This window comes from Artibeus jamaicensis, unplaced genomic scaffold (genome assembly GCF_021234435.1).
Source record: "Artibeus jamaicensis isolate MK-2021 breed Jamaican fruit bat unplaced genomic scaffold, CSHL_Jam_final contig_335, whole genome shotgun sequence".
In the NCBI taxonomy this organism is placed as follows: domain Eukaryota; kingdom Metazoa; phylum Chordata; class Mammalia; order Chiroptera; family Phyllostomidae; genus Artibeus; species Artibeus jamaicensis.
The window spans coordinates 6,952,562-6,968,945 of NW_026521800.1; the positions used below are offsets into that span (position 1 = coordinate 6,952,562).

General features: G+C 40.5%; 1 protein-coding gene across 2 annotated transcripts; it reads left to right on the forward strand.

Annotated features, from left to right (window-relative positions):
• Window positions 1-1,427: 1,427 nt before the first annotated feature.
• PAK1IP1 (PAK1 interacting protein 1) lies at window positions 1,428-14,964 on the forward strand. 2 transcript variants are annotated; one of them, XM_053664113.1, is made up of 10 exons: window positions 1,428-1,572; window positions 3,767-3,929; window positions 7,406-7,526; window positions 7,601-7,675; window positions 8,104-8,156; window positions 8,470-8,615; window positions 8,712-8,809; window positions 12,255-12,354; window positions 13,073-13,196; window positions 13,352-14,964. In XM_053664113.1, the coding sequence occupies exons 1-10, from the start codon at window positions 1,489-1,491 to the stop codon at window positions 13,552-13,554; spliced, it is 1,167 nt and encodes a 388-aa protein (XP_053520088.1). In that variant the 5' UTR covers window positions 1,428-1,488; the 3' UTR covers window positions 13,555-14,964. The 2 variants fall into 2 exon arrangements, with proteins under 2 accessions (XP_053520088.1, XP_053520087.1); XM_053664112.1 differs by having other exon boundaries at window positions 1,429-1,572; window positions 3,764-3,929.
• The last annotated feature ends 1,420 nt before the right edge of the window (window positions 14,965-16,384 follow it).

Genomic DNA, 16,384 nt, shown 5'->3' on the forward strand with positions numbered 1-16,384 from the left:
GGGTAAAATGCAAAAAGTTCCCTTTTTTTAAGATAAAATATGAGACTTCAAAGAAATGTCCTGCTTACTCATTCTTTGTCACATGCCAAAGGGACACCCACTCAAGCAATTCACATTCCTGACCTTAGTGGTTCTTTGGAGATAACAGTTAAGAAACAAATAGGAAATAATTAAAATAATAAGGTACCTTAACATTTTGTAAGATATTTAGCACAAGGCAAAGGAGTTGCTATAAAACAGCGAATGACTACGCTGATTTTCCAGAGACTGAGAATTAACTATTTCAGTGCCTAGGGAATGTTTACCTGTGGAATCGCCAGTGCGCAGAAAGAAGTCAAGGCCTTTCTTGTGCTATGACACCAAAGAAGCTAAAATGAAATCATTTGGGTAATATCCAGCATCAAATAAAACAAAACGTACTTGTTAAGCACGAATAATGTACCGACAAAACACCAGAGAACAAATGTTCTTGGAAACAAAGGGGTGTGCTACAGAAGTAGCACTAAGTGGGGTCTGAAGAATGGACCTTGACGAATGCCTCTACCTCCTGCTTGAAAAATCGACCTGCGGTGGCGTTTACGTGACGAATTACACATTCCAAGATGAACTCTGTGGTTTGTGCGAACATGTCATTTTAACACATCCCTGAATCTCCAAACCCCATGAGAAATCTCCAACGTCAATTAAAGCCATTTCGCTTTTATTAACGTTTGACTTTGCAACTAAGCTGGGCAGGTGGTGAACATGAGATTTCCTACTTGAATGCTCACAAATGGTTGCGCCTTTTCTCCTCCGCTGGTCAACTGGACCCTAGTGTTAGAAAAGTGAACCAAGCTGGAAGGAAAGGTGTGCACGGCAGGATTACCGGGCCTGAGCAGGCCAGACGAGGCGAAGGGAACCAACTTTCAGGGCCGCCTGCTCTGGTAATCGCGAAGGCCAAATCTCACGCCCTCAGCGCCCTGCCAACACACAATGTGAGAAAAACAGGCCCATTCCACTGTTTGTTGCACAAAAAGGAAACGCGACTCCACGGCGTGTCCCAGCTCGCAACAGCGAGCCGTACACAATCCAACAACTGAAAGCGGCCAGGAGCCCCAGGCCCCGGAGCCCAGGCCCCGCCCCCACCGGAAGCGGGCTCGCCAGCTCCTTAGGTGTCACAGAAATGAGGGGCTTCCGCGAGGAAGTCCCGCCCACTCCCTTAGACGTGCCTAACTCAAGGCTTCCTAGAATATGCCTGCTCATCCCCATTTTTTTTCTCACAGCAATGAGAACCTCTTCATGTGATCTCCTTTCTTATTCTCCGCTTGAAAACTGAGTAATTTCAAGCTCTGAAACCGCTTCTGCCGATGCAGGCTCCTAAAAGGCAGTCCTGCGGCATGACGTCTATTAAGCGCCAATGGAGGAAGGACCCTTTTCCTTTTGCACCTGTTTTAGTCTCCGCCCCTCACGCTGAGCGTGGCCTGCTGAAAGAGGCACACGTGCTTCTGAATGGAGCTGGTTGCTGGTTGCTACGAGCAGGTCCTTTTTGGGTTCGCTGTACACCCGGAACGCAAGACTAGTGGTGGCTACGAGGTAAGAGCTGATTTGCGGGACGGCCGGAGGTGTGGACAGGGGAAGGTCAGGCCTGGTTCCTGCACGGCTAGCGTGAACATAAAACCAGAAGTGAACACACCGTGGGATTTCTTAGGGATTAATTGACTTGTCAAACTCAGGAAACACGTATAGGTTAGCTCTTTAGTGCATGGAGCAGGCAGCCCTGGCTGGTGTGGCTCAATGGATTGAGTGCCTGTCTACAAACCAAAGAGTGTCCGGTTCGATTCCCAGTTAGGGCACTTCCCTAGGTTTCCGGCCAGGTCTCCAGGAGGGGGCGCGCAGGAGGCAACCACGCGGTGATGTTTCCCTTTCTTTCTCCCTTCTCTAAAAATAAGTAAATAAAATTAAACGAAAAACACGGAATAGGCAATTCATAAAAGGAGATAATGCCTGTTACGACTAGGGGCACATTTTTATGACTACAGTGCACAAAGAAAGATGGCATTTCTGTGAAGGAGCAAATGAGTTGTAGTTTTATGTATTTAAGGGTTACTGCCATAAATTGACAGTCAGTTTAGATATTTGCTCTTTCACTGAATTTGTCCTGGAGTTTTTACAAAATATTTTTTTACGAAATATTAGAGATGGTTCAGGATTAACACCAGCTCATTATTGGATCCTTACTGTGGGGCATTACTAGCAACGAAGGTGGAAAGAAGCCAAGGACATGGATCCCGTGCTAGATACCTTTCCAGCATGAGGGGGTGAGGACTGGAAGACAAATGCATGGAAAGAAATTACAACAAAATACAAGTATTTTATGAGATGTATGAGTAAAAAAGTAAATTGTCTATAGTCAAACAGGGTATTCCCAGGACTAGAAACAAGATATTTTAGTTTAGGACTATTTTTTTTTTACCTTAGCAATCCTAGGTATCTCTTAGAAACCTATTTCATTGAGGTTCTTTTCTTTCTTTCTTTTTTAAGAAAAGCAATCTTTTTTTTTGAGATTTATTTTTAGAGAGAGGGGAAGGGAGGGAGAAAGAAAGAGATGGAGACAAACATCAATGTGTGGTTGCTTCTTGCACCCTTTACTGGGGACCTGGCCTGCAACCCAGGCGTGTGCCCTGACTGGGAATCAAACTGGGAACCCTTTGGTTTTCAGGCTATCACGGAATCCACTGAGCCACACCAGCCAGGGCTCATTGAGTGTTTCTTAATGGAGAAATCAAGGTGTCAGTCTTGAATTAACCAGAAAATTAGTAGTATGTGTTTTGATTCTCTGCTTTTGCTTATTTTCTTCTCTGTTTATTAGTCTGCCTTTGGTTGAAAGGTGACATGTTTTGAATATTTAAAGATGATGCTACTAATTGTGTTCTCTTAGTAATAATGTTATTTACCACATTCCAGATACATGTAGACTCACAGCAGTCCTCTGAGGCAGATATAAGTATACTCATGTTGGAGATGAGGAACCGGACATTGAGATACATTAAGTGACCTGCTCAAGGCCATACAGCTAAAATTTAGTAGACCTGGAACTCAAATCCCCAGTGTCTCTCACATATGAAGCTCTTAACCATTAACCAATACTGCTTCTACACCTGCACAGACTGTAGCCTAGATAACCAACATTTCTTCTGTAATACTGATTTAGGGCCATATTTGCCCCCCAAGGAATGTTGTGTCTTTACTCAAAAGAGGTTCCCTAGGTTTTTATTGACAGAAGCACTATTTCTTGCTATTGTTACTTAAGAATTAATTTACAACAACACATTATAAGTATGTTCAAAGAAATCAGGTGGGTTTTTTCTTCTTTGGTTTGTTTTACTAATACTTTTTGATGCATGTCCTTCAAATTGGGACGTGTGTGCATCCGTTCTTTGCACTCAACCAGTCACACTTCTCCAGTCTGAAAGTTACATGTCAGTGAGTGTAGAGTTCTCGAAACTTCATCATTAGTCAATTTCTTGGGCTTATATTGGTACTGATGGAAACATACTACTAATCCTGTTTATTTCCCATTATAGGATTTGTCATTATAGTTATCTGTATATAGTTATCTCTTCCTTATTTGTTTTAATCTACATATCATGGGATAGTTTTTTCTCCTGTAAGATCCACTGGTAGTTTGTAAGATCCACTGGTAGTTTTCATGGGACATGAAACCATTTATTTGTTTCTGGAGAACTATGACATGGTTGTGACAATTATGTGGTTTACTCTTCAGCAGAAATGGACTTCTGTGGCTGACTTCACTCACCATGCCCACACAGCCTGCTTGTCAGCGGTGGCTGTAAATAGTCGTTTTGTAGTCACTGGAAGCAAAGATGAAACAATTCATATTTATGATATGAAAAAGAAGATAGACCATGGAGCTCTGGTGCATCATAATGGTAAGAAATGATATCCTTTCAGATAATAATGTTGAAGTATCACTACTTTATAATTTGACTTCAGTTGCACAATTCAGTAATCAGATTCTGTGCTAGGAAATACAGAAATGAGAAAAACATGTTGTTCTTTGTTCTTAAGGTATTCACAGTCTGTATTGGAAGACAAAAGAATCACTTAACTCGGTCTGGAGGGAAAGGGGAGGACGTGAATTTTCACTGAAAACTTTCTTAAAATGACATCTGAATTACCTTGAAAGAGAAGTACTAGCCCTGGGTGGTATTGCTCAGTGGATTGGGTGCTGACTGGCAAACTGAAGAATCACCTGTTCGATTCCCACTCAGGGCACGTGCCTGGGTTGCGGGCCAGGTCCCTGGTAGGAGGTGTACGAGAGGCAACCACACGTTGAGGTTTCTCTCCCTCTCGTTCTCCCTTCCTTCCCCTCTCTCTAAAAATAAATAAATAAAATCTTTAATATCAGAAAAGAAATAGCATCTGTTAGCCAAGTGAAGTTTGCAAAGAGGGAGAGGGTATTCCAGGGAAAACAGGCAGCACAAGGACTACAAGCAGCAACATCATGTTGACAGCTGCTTTTCCTGAAGGAGTATCATATACCAGCATTGCCAAAAAGGTACACTTGTATTTTCAGTTTATAGAAGAGAAACCGTAGTTCAATGATATTATATAACTTGCCCCAGGTTACAAAACAATGAAACTAGAACTCGAACCTAGGCCTAGAGCCCATGTTTTTAATCACAGGCGTACATGGGGAACTGTAAGCAGGTCAGTGTTATGAGAAGGGTAAAATGAAGGTTGAGGTGGCTGGAGAAGTAGATGGGGCCAGATTCTGGTGGTCCTTGAAGGAGCAAGGAGATAGGTCCTTGAAGGTCCTTGTTATGAGAAGGAGATAAGGAATTGACTGGGAAGGAGAGTGATCAAGGTTTGAGGACAGCGCTGGCAGTTAGGGTATGAAAGAGATGCTGACTAACAACAAGCAAGAGGACTGATGAGAGCCGCCCACTTGAATTTGGAGGCTGTGGATTTAGTAACATCGTTTTGCAGTAAGCTGTAGACATTTCTATAGAGCAAGGAAAGTTATTTGGTTTGTGAGGAAGGATTAAATTAGAGAGGAATTAGGATTTTGGTGAAAATAGGTTTTTGGCCTAGAGACAATGGGTTGTTAAGGTCTGTAGATCTCTGAAATAAGAAAGCAGGTAGAGTGTGATTGATGGTAGGCATGAAAGGGCTGGCAAGATGTGAAGTCGGGTCAGAAAATAGATTCTTAGGGTTCAAGAGTTCTGATGCGGAACAGCTCTGGACAGTAACAGTATCCAGGCTGTGGGTGTAAGGATAAAATACAGAGAAGACAAAGGTCACTAGAGATGAGGAAGGCAAGAGATAGTGATTCTCAAGTAAATAGTGATTCTCCACACAGATGATACATTGCCTAGTATAGTGGCAGGATCAAGAAATAGACTGAACAGGTAGTTTTGTCTTTTTTTCCTCAGTATTGAACATTATATACTATTGTCATTGCATTTTCCCAGGAGACAAAGAATGAGGGGTTTAACATGTATCTGAGAAAAGGGAAAATTGGAAAGGAAGAACTCAAATTAGTAGAGTCAATTAGATATGTACTTAGTTTAGGGAAACTCAGCCATGGAAGTTGTTTGCCTGCAATTAAAGGTGGGTAAGACAGGTACCTTTTTTTCCTATCCTGTCTTCATATATTTCAGAAGTTCCACCCCAAGCACTGGTGTCTAGCAGTAAATTAGAAGTGATCAATTCTGTCTTTTATTAGATGGTCCTTTACTGCTTTGAAAAGTATCTTTTTTTCTTCTTGACAGAAGAATTTTGACAGAAAAATATCTTCTTTTCTATTTGACAGAGAATTTTGACAGAAGCTAGGCTTTGAGTCATTGTAACATACATTTCTTTTCCTATGTCTTCCAATCCCAGTTTGTATGAGAAAGCCACCTCTCTTTCTAAGGCTTGGAAAAAATAATTTAAACAAAACTGGTCTGTCCAAACCCATTGATACAGGTGTTCAACCATAAGAAAAGGACTTACAGTAAGAGTTTGGATGGGGGAATGAATGAAGTAGGGCCCCTGGTTTACTTTATTCCTCATATAAATTCTGGTTTTCCATCAGTTGTCCAGATAAGCTCTTTTCCGGGGAGCAGATGGAGTCATTGGCAGGAGTGGAAGATAGTGGAAAGCAAAGTATCCAGGGTAAGAAATAGGATAGTAGGGAAACAGGAAAACATGAGCAAAGATAGCCGAAGCCTCCCACTTTGAAGGAAAGCTGGTATGTTAGCCCGTATCGTCTTAGTATGGGAATGGGGGGCTGGTACAGACTCATCAAAGCTCTTTAGCTCTCAGTATAAAGGGCAAATGTGAAGGATTGATGATGAGGTGTGCAGATGAACACTAGTAACCCAGGGGTTCACAGTCTTATTCCTTAAATGATAAAGTAGTACTGTAAATACATACTTAGGTTTTGTGGCCATAGGGTCTCTGCTAGGATTTATTCACCTCTGCCATTGTGTTGTGAAAGCAGCCATGGTGTCTTGTAACTGAATGAATAAGGCTGCATTCAGATAAAAGTGCACTTACAAAAACAGTGCACCAGCCATATTTGACCTGCAAGCAGTATATGCTGACCCCTGAGCTACAGGGCAGTGAAGCTGGCAGACACACCTTCAAAGGACAGGGAGTTTTTCTTGAAGGTAAATGTATAATGGCATGGACTGCTTTTAGGAGCTAGAGGAATGCTGCGTTCTTCCATCAACTCACCTCCCTTTAGCCTTTTAATGTTTGAACCATGGGAAGGAGAGAGGGCATAGCGGAAAAGTTGAACATGTTAAGTACTTAGGATGGTGGATGCGAATTGTGTAGAAGTTGAATTAAAAACAGCTATGGGTTCTGGCCTGGAGGCTCATTTGGTTGGAGCATTGTCCCATGCACCAGAAGCTTGTGGGTTTGATCCCCAGTCAGGTCATGTGCAGGAGGCAACCAATCGATATTTCTCTCACCCTTCCTGTCTAAAATCAATAAACATCCTGTCAGGATTTTTAAAAAAAACAGCTCTGGAATGTGGATGATTGGGTAGCTAACTGTTTAGAATGTATGGCTATACATTTCAGTTTGTTACCCCAGGTTAGCTGCTAGCTGGTTAGTTTTGTTTGACTTCTCAGTCTTACCAGCTCTCTCATAAATATATGATTATGGGAATTTAGAGCAAGAAAGTAAACTGGTCAGTTCAAATCTATATCTAAAACTAGAGAAACTGCTGAAAATCCTTGAATAGGCTTAAAACTACTATATTAAAAAGTTAATTTTTCCACTTGCGTTAAGGTTCAATTCAATAATACTTTTAATGTTTTAGTTATCACGGCATAGCGTTCAAACCAGAATGGTACTTGCACTCAGAATAATAATTTTGAATATTAATTTTGCCTATTCTGTTTTTCTATAGGCACGATAACTTGCCTGAAATTCCATGGCAACAGGCACTTAATTAGTGGGGCGGAAGATGGGCTTATCTGTGTCTGGGATGCAAAGAAATGGGAGTGCCTGAAGTCAATTAAGGCACACAAGTGAGTCTCGCCCTTCTCGGTGGTGGTCTCCAGGTGCCAGTCAACTTGGGGGCTAACTGTTGATTTCCTTTTAGAGGACCTGTGACCTTTTTTTCTATTCACCCATCTGGCAAGTTGGCCCTGTCAGTGGGTACAGATAAGACATTAAGGTAAGTCATAATGCTCAACAGCATCTTTACTTCAGTTGTGATCTTTCTTCTTCAAGTATAACAGGAACCCACCTGTGATACAAGGAAAGGTTGAAAGCTAGTGAAGAACCTTTTTTGTAATAATAGGAAAAAAACGACAAGCTTTGTATGGAAACATACACATTAGATTTCAGTTAACGTAAGCTGTAAAGTGTTTTATGATGTGAAATCTTTTGCAAATACATTAAAGATATTAAAGGGAAGTGGGAATAACCCTTTAACAAGTTAATCTTGAGAATAAATATTCTAGCTGTTGCTATAGGAAAGACAGCAGTTCTGAGTAGCCATGTATTTAGTAAATTGACATTTGAGTGAGTTGTCTTTATGCTTACTTTAAAGCCTCATAAAAGGTTTGTGACTATGCCATAAGTGAACTTCTTGTTTTGTAGAACATGGAATCTTGTGGAAGGAAGATCAGCATTCATAAAAAATATAAAACAAAGTGAGTATTTTTATTTGGAATGTTTTATGACAACTTGGAAGAATATGAATACACACATACTCATGTGCGTGCATGCACACATTTATTTGCCTGCATGATGGTGGTTACCTCTGAGAGCAAAGGCTTTGGGTTACTTTCTTCTTTCTTGTTAGTTTGATCAGCCCTATAATCTTTAGTGATTCTTTGAACCCAGTTTATTGTCTAAAATTAAACTTGCAAAATATGTGTGAAAATGTGCAATATAAATATTTGGTATTTTTAGTATTCTGATTATTTTTTATTTATGAAACGAAAAATTTTGTTTAACTTACAGATGCTCACATAGTGGAATGGTCCCCAAAAGGAGAGAAATATATAGTTGTCGTACTAAATAAAATAGATGTCTATCGTCTTGACACAGCATCTGTTACTGGCACTATCACAAATGAAAAGAGAGTATCTTCTGTTACATTTCTTTCTGTAAGTGATCAGAAATGAGTGATGTAAATTTAGTGTGTATATGATGATAGGAATTGTTTGATATTCTGGATTACTCATTCTTTTTCTCTCTCTTAGGAGTCTGTCCTTGCAGTGGGTGGAGATGAAGAAGTTGTAAGGTTTTTTGATACTGATTCATTAATGTGTCTCTGTGAATTTAAAGCTCATGAAAACAGGTATTTTTTTTGTTTTACCAGTTTGTGGTGTATATGGGTACAGTCTCAAATGTCATGTGCAGTAGTTTGACTATAGCAGCATATATGTTTTTATAAACAGTTGCAGAGATAGACACCTGCATATATAGACTCCACCTGTCTGGAGTCTAAGAGGGTGGTGAAAAGGTCTTGGCCTCAGTAAGTACAAAAGTGGCCAAGTTGTCGTCAGGACTAGTCATATCTACAAAATACAGTTCCAATAATTTCATTAGTCTTGGGGCCTGAAGTGAACCATATTTGAATGGGGGGATAAAATTAAACAGTCTTCAGCTTTGCTTCTGACTGCTCTTGCCTTTTACTTTATTCTCCTTGTCTGCTTTTCCCCCTTTTATTACTGCATTTGCCTTTCCTTTAGAAGAAATACAGGACATTATAGACTTCTGTTTTGTGCCAGTCTCTGTTACCTCTTACTGCTCTCTGTTTCTAGGGGTACACCGAAGTCTCAGTACATTGTTAAGTGATTTTGCAAGGATGATCCCACTGTTAGCCAACAGAGCTGAAATTCAGATCAGTTCTGTCTGACTCTGCCCCTGCTTTTTCCACTCTAATTTTGAAAAAGGTGAAAATGTAAAGAGTTATACTTGAGTGTGTTTCATTTGCGTGCTGTACATCTTAAGTAAGTTTTAATTATTATTTTCTAAATAGGTTTTAAGAAATCTCTCTTTGTAAACATAATACAGCAATCGCTGTACATATCTAGTTAACGTTATTAGGGAAGGGGGAGTGGTACCCCAGAGATAAAAAAGCAACTGTTCTTAAAAAGAAGAGAGAGCTTTAGGCACACTGGCTCTGGGAGAGGAAAGTGCTGGGTGCATTTCAGGAACCGAAGACCTGTGTTAATAGATTAAAGTGAGCCAAAATAGACTTCTGCCAAGATGGAGGCGTAAGTGGAAACACTTTGCTTCCTTGCACAACCAAATCCAAAAACAGCAAAATTTTAACAATCATAAATGCAACCAAACCACAGAAAATTGAACAATACAGAGTCTGAAAATAATGAACTGCTCAGCTAAACCGGTGAGAGGGGTGAAGCCAGCAGTGGAGCAGGTCCGGCAGAAAGGGTCCCCCGACCCAGGTGGCTGGCAAGCAGCCGAGGGCGCGGATCCCAGGTGCGGGGTAGCTGTGGGAAGGCACGGCACGGCTGGCTGTCTGAGGTCATGCATTTGCGCCCAGATAAACCAGTCAAGGGACGTGCATTGAGACAGACTGCGCAGGCCCCGGCGCAGGGCGGCGGCTCACACATTTGCGCTCAGATAAACAGGCGGGGGAAGTGGTGAGGCGGACGGAGGAGCAGAGAGGACCGCCATTGCTCCCTCTCTGACCCCACCCCCACATACAGCATCACAAACCAGCCACCTGGGGTCCCCACCCTAGTGAACACCTAAGGCTCCATCCCTCATATGTAACAGATGCAAACAGACCAAAACATTATGGCTCAAGAACAGCTCAGATTCTCAGAACCAATAATTCTAAGTGACCAAGACATAGCCAAACTTTCAGATGCACAATTCAAAACACTGGTCATCAAGATGCTGACAGAACTGGTTGATTTTAGTCACACATTAGAGGAACATTTGAAGGCTAAACTAATTGAAATGAATGGAAATGCACAGGAAACCAATAGTAATGGAAAGGAAACTGGGACTCAAATCAAGGGAGCAGACCAGAAGGAAGAAAAAAATGACCAAACAGAAAAGAATGAAGAAACAAGCATTCAAAAACATGAGGAGAGGCTTAGGAACCTCCAGGACATCTTTAAATGCTCCAACATCCAAATTATAGGGGTACCAGAAGGGGAAGAGGAACAGCCACAAGTGGAACACTTATTTGAACAAATAATAAAAGAGAACTTCCCCATTCTGGCAAAGGAAATAGACTTCCAGGAAATCCAGGAAGCTTAGAGGGTCCCAAAGAAGTTGGACCCAAGAAGGAACACACCAAGGCACATCATCATTACATTAGCCAAGATTCAAATGAAGGAGAGAATCCTAGAAGCAGCAAGAGATAAGGGGACAGTCACCTACAAAGGAGTTCCCATCAGACTGTCAGCAGATTTCTCAAAAGAGACCTTACAGGCAAGAAGGGGCTGGAAAGAGGTATTCCAAGTCATGAAATCCAAAGACCTACAACCAAGATTGCTCTATCCAGCAAAGCTTTCATTTAAAATGGAAGGACAGTTAAAGTGCTTCTCAGATAAGATCAAATTCAAGGAGTTCATCATCACCAAGCCCTTATTATATGCAATGTTAAAGGGACTTACCTAAGAAAAAGAAGATTAAAAAGATGAACAATGAAAGGACAGCAAACTCACAGTTACTAAGAACCACACCTAAAACAAAAGCAAATTAAGAGGACAGCTAGATCAGGAGTGAACCATAGAAATGAAGATCACATGGAGGGTTAGCAACAGGGGAGTGGGAGAAGGAGAAGTGGGGAGAAGATACAGAAAATAAGTAGCATAGACGGTAGGTAGAAAATAGATAGGGGGGAGGGTAAGAATAGTAGGGGAAATATAGAATCTAAAGAATTTGAGACGTGTTCATGAACTAAAGGCAGGGAATGGTGGGGGAGGGGTGTTCAGGGTGGAGGGGAATGAAGGGGGGAAATAGAACAAATGTAATGGCATGATCAATAAAATTAAAAAATATATTAAAAAATATATTAATAAATAAAAGTGAGCCAAATGGTACATTGCCTTGTGGGCTGTAGTGAAAAGTTTTGGTTTTATATTAAATGCCTTTGTAGATTCTGTTGTGTTAATTTCTTATGAAAAAATTTAAAGGCAGATAGACCAGTTTAAGAAAGCAGCTCCTATAGACCCACTACCCAGCTTCAGCAGTTGTCAATTTATGGTCAGTCTTGCTTCTTAAATATTCCTAGTCACTTCCTCCTTTCCTGTGTTATTCCAATGCAAATCCTAGCTTCGTAGAATGTTAAGCCTGGGAGTAACATGTTTTGATTAACACTTAAACAGTTGTTAGGGGGCAAAAATGGAAGCATAGAGACCAATTATAGTACTTCATAACTCACAAAAGTGATGGTAGCTTTGACTAGGATCAGTGGCACTGGGATGAGAGGAATGCATGTATCGGAGGAAGCCTCTATTCATCTTTTTGTCTTTTCTTTCTGTACTAAACTTATATTTTCTTGAGGTGAGGGGCTTTAAGTATATTGCCTTTGTGTTAATCTGATTATAATATCATTATCATCATCATTTTTTCAACTTTTTAAAAGGTGTAGTTAATAGTTTTATCTTAAAACTTAGACTCTGAAAAATGGCTCACTGACTTCATGAGAAGTGAAGCACAGTTACTGAAAAATCAAGAGCCTGTGTGCATAGAAGCTTATTACAGTATCGTGCTATTTGAAGAAAAGATCATTTACGGTGTTAATATTTCTGTTCAAGGGTAAAAGACATGTTCAGTTTTGAAATTCCAGAGCATCATGTTATTGTTACAGCATCAAGTGATGGTTTCATCAAAATGTGGAAGCTTAAACAGGACAAGGTCAGTGTCTTAGCATAGTATCAGTACACTCTGATGCGGTCGTACTATCAGTATTGCCTTGAGTTAAGTGAGATGGAATTCTTTCTTAAGGGGCATAGTCAGAGATCTCGAAACAAGTGCTTTAAAAATCTTTCAGGTGTGATTGATATTCATGATTTTAAAGTTAGGGTTCCACAGAGCTGCCTTGGGTTGGCATTGGTGAATCTGAGCTGTCAGGATCTCAGAACTCCTGTTTTTTCAGAGAGGTTCTACTTCTTTTTTGTATATTGATGTTCTTTGTAATATTTTGTTAGGTAAAATAGTGCCATTACTAAAAAAAAAAAAAAAAAAAAGATAACAATTGGAAATTACTGATTAACTGTGGAACCAACAGTGGTTTTGAACCAGATAATTGGAATATTAAATTCCCTTTGATAGTATCCCTCTCCTAGATAGTCTTGTTTATCCTGCGAATACGGCATGTTAAATGCTTACTTTGTTAACACCTAGAAATGAATAAGACATGGTCCCTTTCCTTAGTGAATTTACAGTTTCTGAGTAATCAGAAATTGGCTCTGTGAAGGACATAGCCAGGAATCAGATAATAGATTTCTTCTAAACAGCATATCTTATTCTCAAGAAAACACAGTGTTGTAAGTTAAGGAGTTGATTATAGAAAAAGAAAATTAATTATTTAAAATTCTCCTATGTTGTCATGAATTTTTCTTGCTTGTTTTAGAAAGTTCCCCCATCTCTACTTTGTGAAGTGGACACTAAGGCCAGGCTAACCTGTCTTGGAGTGTGGCTAGACAGCGCGACAGACCTGAAAGAAAGCCTTCCTCCAGCTGCAGAGCCTTCTCTAGGTAAATGAAATTGGTCATTTTAAAAAATTAAATAATCTGTTACCTCATGAATTATTGAAGTGAAGGAGACCCAGATAACTTCACTTTATATTGTCAGCCTGTGATTCTTTTTCAGGGGGGAGAAACAATCTTATATACACTGTCTTGTGTTTTAGTAAGTAAAGAACAGTCCAAAAGCATCAAAAAGGAATCTGGCGGTGTAGCGCAGGAAGAAGGAAGGCAGCCAGAACCCGGCATGAAGAAATGTGCTTTCACTGCTGTGAAGAAGCAGCCAACAAAAGGGAGTGGCCTGGGGTCAGCCAAGAAGAGGAAAATGGTGGAAACGTTGGAAAAGAAGAGAAAAAAGAAGAAAATATGAATAATGCAGTGAATTCAGATTTCTAAGAAAAAAACTTAGAATCATTCTTTTCAAATGTACCTAATTTTTTCTGCCAAGTAAAAACTAGGAATTTTCTCTTTTGGAGAAAATGTATAGCTTAAAAAAAATCACTCAGTCACTTTTGGTTTTTGTTTTTAAACAGTAGCAAAACTTTTTAGTAGGCAGTATATATTATGGTATATATTATGTTAATGTGTAATAGAATTTTTACTGTTGTGTAAAGCAAATAAAGGTCTTTCTCAAAATAATGTAATATAAGGTAATACAAAAATCTTGAACACAGTCTTTACCAGGGGTACATAAGAAAGTTTAAGGTCAGGGAAAATGACATTTCTTTTTTTTGTCCATTTCAAGCCATAAAAAAATTCCTGTAGCTAATCTAACAGGTAGATTTAAAATCAGCCCGTTGATTATACTGTCATCATCTCTTACCTTCTTTCCTCATAGATTACTGGATGTTTTGAAAAGATGATTTGATATAGAGGATTTATGGGTTTTACTTAGGTGGGCCTATGTTGAATCCCTCCTGATTTGGCAAAATCAGGTGTCTGACAGTCAGACACTGGAAATGCCCCTTTCTTCAGAGGAGGGAATCATTTAGGAAATGAACCAAATCATGTGTCAGATGTTCCAGTGCACCTCTTAGTTAACTTACTTAGGCCTGTAAACAAGGATGAAGGTAGGTTTGTTTTTTGTTTTGTTTTCGAGACTGTTTTCTTAAGAGTAGTTCTGGGGTTATAAAATTGAGAGGGACTTTCAACAGAGACTTTCCAGTGCCCCTGCAGCCCCTGCCATTTCAGCATTGCTCACAAGAATGGCACATTTTTACTGAGGATGAACTTACATTGACACATCATCGAGTTTAACTTTGGGAATCACTTTTTAAAAAATCCTCAACTGAGGGCACCCTCTTAATTGCTTTTAGAGAGAGGAAGGGTGAGAGATACTGACGCAAGAGAGAAGCATCAATTGATTGCCTCCCATCTGTGATCTGACCAGATATCATCCGTACCCAGGCTGAGGATCAAACCTGCAACTTAGGCATGTACCCCAGCTGGGAATTGACCTGCAACCTTTTGGTTACAGTACCACGCTCCAGCCAACTGAGCCATACCAACCAGTGCAGGGGATTACTTTTGGTGTATATTCTATAGGTTTGGACAAATATTTAACGACATTTACTGAATATTTTCATTGCCCTAAAACAGTTTTGCCCATTCATTTTTTTCCATATCTGACAATCACTGATCTTTTTCTGTGTCTCCATAGTTTTGCCTTTTCCATAATGTGATACAGTTAGAATCATACAATATCATAGCTTTTTTGATTGGCCTCTTCCATTTAGTAATATGCATTTAAGTTTCCTTCATATCTTTTTTTATTGCTTGATAGCTCTTTTTATTTAAAAAAAAATTCTTTGACTTCTGGCCAAGATGGAGGCGTAGGTGAAAATGCTGAGCCTCCTTGCACAACCAAGTTTAAAGACAACAAAGTTTTATTAACAAAAATGCAGCCAAAACACAGAAAATTGAACTGTACAGAAGTCTGGCAAACAACAAACCATTCACCAGACTGGTAAGGGGCGGAGTCAGCAGCAGAGCCAGGTCAGGAAAGATCAACCGGACTGACCCAGGAGTGCAAGCCGTGGTTGGTGGATTCCAGGAGTGGGGCGGAGCCCAGTGAGGGCTCAGGGCGGTTGGCTGACTGCTCACCCATTCAAGCACAGATAAACCAAGTGAAGGAGTGAATAGTGGGACACACCATGCAGGCTAGGGTCCAGCTACAGGATTCAGAGCCTGAGAGCACCAATTGGAAAGACTTTTGGGGTTGAGGTGCCGGGAGAGTTCGTTGGAGAGACCCACAGGGTTTTGGAGGGTACACAAGCCCACACACCTGGGAACCAGCACCAGAAGGGTGGGAAGTGGTAGAGGGGAGAAATCTGAGAGAGCACGACAAATACCATTGCCCCTCTCTGACCCCTTCCCCACATACAGCGCCACAACCCAGTGACCTGGGTGGCCCCACCCTGGTGAACATCTATGGCTCCATCCCTCATATGTAACAGGTACAAACAGACCAAAACTATGGCTCAAGAACAGCTCAGATTCTCAGAACCAATAATTCTAAGTGACCAAGAGATAGCCAAACTTTCAGACGCACAGTTCAAAACACTGGTGATCAGGATGCTCACTGAACTGGTTAATTTTGGTTGCAAATTAGGTGAAAAAAATGAAGGCTATGGCAAGTGAAATAAAGGAAAATGCACAGGGATCCAATAGTGATGGGAAGAAAACTGGGACTCAAACCAAGGCAGTGGACCAGAAGGAAGAAAAAAATGACCAAACAGAAAAGAATGAAGAAACAATTCAAAAAAATGAGAGGCTAAGAAACCACCAGGACATCTTTAAATGTTCCAACATCTGAATTATAGGGGTACCAGAAGGGGAAGAGGAACAGCCACAAGTGGAACACTTATTTGAACAAATGATAAAGGAGAATTTCCCTGATCTGGCCAAGGAAATAGACTTCCAGGAAATCCAGGAAGCTCAGAGAGTCCCAAAGTTGGACCCAAGAAGGAACACACCAAGGCATATCATCATTACATTAGTCAAGATTATAATGAAGGAGAGAATCCTAGAAGCAGCAAGAGATAAGGGGACAGTCACCTACAAAGAAGTTCCTATCAGACTGTCAGCTGATTTCTCAAAAGAGATCTTACAGGCAAGAAGGGGCTGAAAAGCATTCCAAGTCATGAAATCCAACGACCTATGACCAAGATTGCTCTATCCAGCAAAGCTTTCATTTAGAA

Excerpts from the sequence above, each read along its gene's own strand:
- PAK1IP1 (XM_053664112.1), top strand. The coding sequence starts at position 1,489 with ATGGAGCTGGTTGCTGGTTGCTACGAGCAGGTCCTTTTTGGGTTCGCT. Across the intron at positions 7,527-7,600 it reads AAGTCAATTAAGGCACACAA|AGGACCTGTGACCTTTTTTT; the intron begins GTGAGTCTCGCC and ends ATTTCCTTTTAG. Across the intron at positions 13,197-13,351 it reads AGCTGCAGAGCCTTCTCTAG|TAAGTAAAGAACAGTCCAAA; the intron begins GTAAATGAAATT and ends CTTGTGTTTTAG.